This window comes from Neltuma alba, unplaced genomic scaffold, assembly GCF_004799145.2.
Source record: "Neltuma alba isolate B1F8T4 unplaced genomic scaffold, ASM479914v2 tig00011902_pilon, whole genome shotgun sequence".
Classification (NCBI taxonomy): domain Eukaryota; kingdom Viridiplantae; phylum Streptophyta; class Magnoliopsida; order Fabales; family Fabaceae; genus Neltuma; species Neltuma alba.
The window spans coordinates 343,650-349,195 of NW_021636500.1; the positions used below are offsets into that span (position 1 = coordinate 343,650).

Below are 5,546 nucleotides of genomic sequence, written 5' to 3' on the forward strand. Positions count from 1 at the left end.
TTTATATGAGGTATAGTGTATATTAAATAAAGATAAAATTAAAAAGTTTTTAAATTTTAAATAAGAATTAATGAAATTTAAAGTTTTTTTTAGTTTATGTAAAACATGTTGTAAGTAACTTATAAATAGGACTAGGAAATATATCTCAACCCAACAATATCATCCCGAGCAAATCAATAAAGTTTTGCTGACTTCGCAGTGCACTCGTTATTACAAGATATGAGATTTTGTCTCTCACTCCACCTCCTCTCCTCTGATCGTATGCAAGAAACATGGCTGCTGAAATTGTGGGTGGAGCATTTCTCTCTGCTGCTCTTCAAGTCACTTTTCAAAGGCTGGCTTCTTCTGACATCACCCACCACTTTCGATCAAGAAACCTCGAAGATAGCTTGCTTAAGAAGCTTCACATCACCCTCATTTCTGTGAATCAAGTGCTTGATGATAAAGAAGCAAGGTAGTACACAATCCCAAATGTGAACAAGTGGCTTCACGAGCTCAAACATTCGGTGTATGTCATGGATGACCTCTTAGATGAGATTGCTACTGAGGCAACCAGGTTGCAGATTGAAACTGAGAATCAATCTGCTACCAGCAAGGTACGAGGCATCTTTACTTCTTTTGTTAATCAATTTGAAAAACACATCGAAGAAAGAATCCAGGAAGTGCTTGATGAACTGGAGTTCCTTGCAAAACAAAAGGATGCTCTGGGATTGAAGAAAGGCTCTGGTATTGGTAGTCAAGCTAGAGTTGGTGTTAAACTATCCGCCAGACTGCCAACCACATCTTTGGTGGTTGGTGAGTCCAGTATATATGGTAGAGATAGTGACAGAGAAAAAATAATTGAGCTTTTACTTGATGAGGATCTGAGTATGAACCCACTATCTGTGATTTCTGTAGTGGGTATGGGTGGACTGGGTAAGACCACTCTTACTCAGCTAGTGTACAACGATGTAAGGAAAGAGGATCAGTTCCAACTCAAAGCTTGGGTATGTATTTCAGAAGAATTTGATGTTGTTAGAATCACAAAAACAATACTTTCCGCACTTGGATGTTTCATAACTGGATATGAAGACCTAAATCAGCTTCAGCTGAAATTGAAGGAGAAATTGGTGGGGAGGAAATTTTGTCTAGTTCTTGATGATATTTGGAATGAGCGCCAATCTGATTGGGAAGCTCTGCAAGTTCCTTTTTTCTATGGGACATTAGGAAGTAAGATCATTGTTACAACGCGTAGTGAAAAAGTAGCGTTAGTTGTCTGCTTTAGTAGAGTGTACCGCCTGGCCTTGTTAAATGAAGAAGATGGTTGGGAATTATTTGCAGAATATGCATTTAGAAATAAGGATGACAGCATGAGGACAGACCTTGAGTCAATAGGTAAAAAGATTGTCCACAAGTGCAAAGGGTTGCCTTTAGCCGTAAAAACATTGGGTGGGCTCTTGCACACGAAATCATCAGAGAAACAATGGAATGAAATCCTTAATTGGGAGATATGGCAGTTGTCAGATGATGAGAGTGATATAATGCCAGCTTTAAGATTAAGCTACCATTACCTTCCTTCTTATTTAAAACGGTGTTTTGCATTTTGTTCTATATTTCCAAAAGACTATCAAATTGAGAAGGACTCTCTAATCCTCATGTGGATGGCCGAAGATTTGTTGCATTGCCATCAAGGAAATAAAAATGTGGAAGAAATGGGAAGTCAAATCTTGGCTGAACTAGAATCAAGGTCATTTCTCCAAAAGTCAACAACGCATAATAGGTATATCATGCATGATCTCGTAAATGATCTTGCTAAATCAATATCTGGAGAGTTTTGTTTAAGGATTGAGGATGGTAACGTGCAAAACATTCATAAGAATGTTCGCTACTGTTCATACTCAGCTTCATGTGATAGCAGTGAAATATTACTAGAGCCTTTTCATGAGTGTAAACAATTACGATGTTTCGTGTCATTAAAACGAGTACCATTCTCCGTTAAGGAGGGTAAGGATGAAGGTGAAATATTATCCAAATTTAAGCACTTGAGAATTTTGAGTTTGAGAAGCATTAAAACTATTACTAAATTAAGTGTTGGCATGAACAACTCAAAGCACCTCCGTTATTTAGACCTTTCTGACACCAGATTTGATCAAGTACCAGATTCAATTTGTAAAATGTACAATTTGCAAACTTTGAAATTGTGTGGGTGCACTCAGCTTGTTGAGTTACCTCCGGAATTGGACAAGTTGGTGAATCTGCATTATCTAGACCTTTCTAAAGCTATGATCAGCAAGTTACCCGATTCACCCTGTAAACTGCCTAATTTGCAAACATTGAAATTGCAGGCGTGTCAATCTTTGGTTGAGTTGCCACCGGATTTGCACAACCTTATCAATCTTTGTCACCTTGATATAAGTTGGAGTAGTATAAGGGAGATGCCAAACAACATGGGAAGGTTAAAACATCTTCAAATATTGACTGGTTTTTATGTGGGAAGACACAATTGGTCTAATTTGAAGGAGTTAGGGAAACTCATTTATCTTCGAGGCAGTATTGAGGTCTCAAAATTAGAAAATGTCAATGATCCAATAGTTGCTAGGGAGGCCTGTATGAAGGATAAGAAGTACTTATATAAATTGGGACTGCAATGGAGTGGAAACAATGAGGATTCACAGAATGAAAGATTCACCTTGGAAGGTCTCCAGCCTCATGTGAACTTGAAAGAGCTCACTATTAGAAACTATGGTGGCACAAGATTTCCAGATTGGTTTGATGCTCCTTATTTGCCTAATTTAGTATCTCTTGTGTTGCGGGCATGTGAATATTGTTTTTGTTTGCCATCACTTGGGCAACTACCCTCTCTCAAGTCGGTTCATATTTCTAAATTAGAGGGAATAAAGAAGATTGGGTTAGAGTTTTATGGGAATAATAATTTGTCATGGGCTCCATTCCCATCTCTTGTAAATTTGTTTATTGCTGAAATGATGGAATGGGAAGAATGGATGCATTTTGAAGGTGAATGCTTCCCCTGCCTTAAAGAGATTGTTATAAGATATTGTCCCAGGTTAAGAAGGTCACTTCCTCCAGACCTGCCATGTTTAGAAAAGCTAGAGATTGAACAATGTGGAGATTTGGAGCTTGAATCATTCCCTACCAAAGCATTCTCTACTCCTAAACTTGAATCCATCCATCTTTCTGGCTTGACCCATCTGAAGTCACTTCATGAAGACATGCGTACACTCCTTCCTTATGTCCATTCTCTATCACTGTTTTGCTGCCCACAGCTGCACTTGGTTCCTCAGAAAGGATTGCCTCTGAGCATTGTCCAAATTTCAATCCATAATTGTCCCAAACTTTTTGCTTCTCGCATGAACTGGGGCTTGAGTAGACTTCATTCTCTCCAAAAGTTCTCTATTGGTGGAAGTTTTGAAAATGTGGAGTCTTTCCCAGAAGAGGGATTGCTGCCACCCAATCTCAAAGTTCTTAGATTTGAAGGGTGTTCAGATTTGGTCAAACTAAATAGCAGTGGCTTTCTCCCTCTCACATCTCTTCAATGCTTACAACTCTATAATTGCCCAAATCTCCAATGCTTGCCAGAGGAAAGTTTATCGAGGTCCCTTTCCCATTTATTTATTAATGGGAATTGTCCATTTTTGAGACAACGGTACCAAAAGAATGGACAAGAGTGGCATAAAATTTCGCACATCCCTTGGCTCTGTATTAGCTAAAACTTCGTTCCAGGAGTTCTGTATGCTTCTAAAGCCCTTATAGATACTTCTTTTACATTATACTATTATCCAGTTTCATTTATTAAGTTTTCACTTTTTTTCATGTAAAGGCATCCTTTTTTTTTCCCCCTAGTTTTTTACATGATTAATTATGATGCGATCTCATTCTTTTATTTTTCTCCTTGTGCAGAAATGCTAAGCCAAATATAATGGATCTGATCTCATCCTCACCTAAAATCTTGTGCGCAGAACCACATGCTTGAAGCTTCCACCATCCACTCACGTATAATATTCTCTCTTAGCCCTCTGCAGCACCTTGTGTTGTTAATCTTAGTCATTGTCTTCGTCTTCCTCAGCATCTGATGGCATTTCTGTAGAAAAGTTGTCAAAAGTACAGATGAACAATATTGCTCTTACTTGGTGGTTATCTACTTCAGTTTGGTCCTTCTTCAGCTCTTCAACATGAGAGCAAGAAAGGAGGACCCATCATTTTCCATCAGAGGGGTGCGATTGCTCCTCTGTGCTCTTTCTCATTATTGTTATGTAAGAGTATTCCTTTCTTGAAAATGAAATTTTTCTCCGTTTGGTTTACTTTTCTTGAGTTCTGATTTCTGAGATAAAATTATTTCTAGTTTGAAGAATTTGATAGTAAATACTGGAAACCTATGATTTTTGTTTTCATTTATCAGAGAATAAAAATCTTCCAATCTGTGATAAGGATATTGTGACTATTGCAAGTATATGAATTTGCTAAATGAAAATTAAAACCTGACTAACACAGTACAGGGCTAAAATGAATAGGGAATAAACACAGTTGCCTAACATATTGAAATTTCACCTTCAATCATGCCTGCGGATTGAATCATGATCAATCACCATAGAAAATTTTGCTCTTTGATTTTTCTTTTTGTTTGGTAATCCGTTGGAGGGTGTGGGAAATTTTGCATATTTTCTTTCATTCCTTGCACTGGCTTTTGAAAACGCGTGAAAGTGATTAATCAATTGACCTTGATGTTTTGCTTATTGCAGGTAGCTTATGGTCCCCATCCTGTTTAGAATTTGGTTGGTCATATTGCACTCTGGCATTCATTCTATCTGTGAAGGAAGATGATATCATATGGCACAAATCAAGGTTTTTGTGATATCAATTAAATAAATGATCAATTACCTTCAAAAGTTTCTCTTCTTCTAGCCTCCAGTTTGTTTCTTCAAATGAAGCTTAGCTGATAAACCTTTTAATTTAATTATAGCTGCGATTAAACCCTACTTCTTTTATATCATACGTTTACTTCTATTTTATTTTATCTTATTTTTGGGTTTGAATCTGAGGTAAAACCACATAGCTGGTCAATCAATGTTGGAACAGGTGAAAAACTGGCTCATGGCACTCAAAATATTGAAATTTGTGAATTAGTTGCTCGTGATCAGAGGTCCTATAGTGCTTTTTGTCTCCTGTGGCTTGGTTTCTTTAACAGTGGTATATATTCCACAACATTGCGAAAAGAAATGGATAACCAATGTATGCCAATAAAGTAATTCCCAGTAGTATGGCCCAAAAGCGTGAAGCTAAAATGATTATATTGTTCTATATGAATCTTTCCTGAAAAAAGTTCTATTGCTTTCCGTAATTCTTCATGAAATGTCGTCATGCTAAAACTGATATCTGGGCTTTTAGGATTCGTTCATTTTTCATGAGGTCTGCATTTACGGAAAAAGTCACAGTTCAATGGTGAAGACCCTGTATTTGTCTGCCAACATACAAAATTTTTTAACTTGATTCCTGAGCTTGGGTGGCTTTTATCTTAATGTCTCCAAATCCATTACAAATAAATTTTGTAG

The 5,546-nt window shown here is 37.2% G+C and overlaps 1 protein-coding gene across 1 annotated transcript; it reads left to right on the plus strand.

Moving 5' to 3' along the window:
• Window positions 1-515: 515 nt before the first annotated feature.
• LOC114719286 (putative disease resistance RPP13-like protein 1) lies at window positions 516-3,707 on the plus strand. Its single transcript, XM_028904765.1, has one exon. It carries the CDS (start codon window positions 516-518, stop codon window positions 3,705-3,707), a length of 3,192 nt encoding a protein of 1,063 aa, XP_028760598.1.
• Window positions 3,708-5,546: the final 1,839 nt, after the last annotated feature.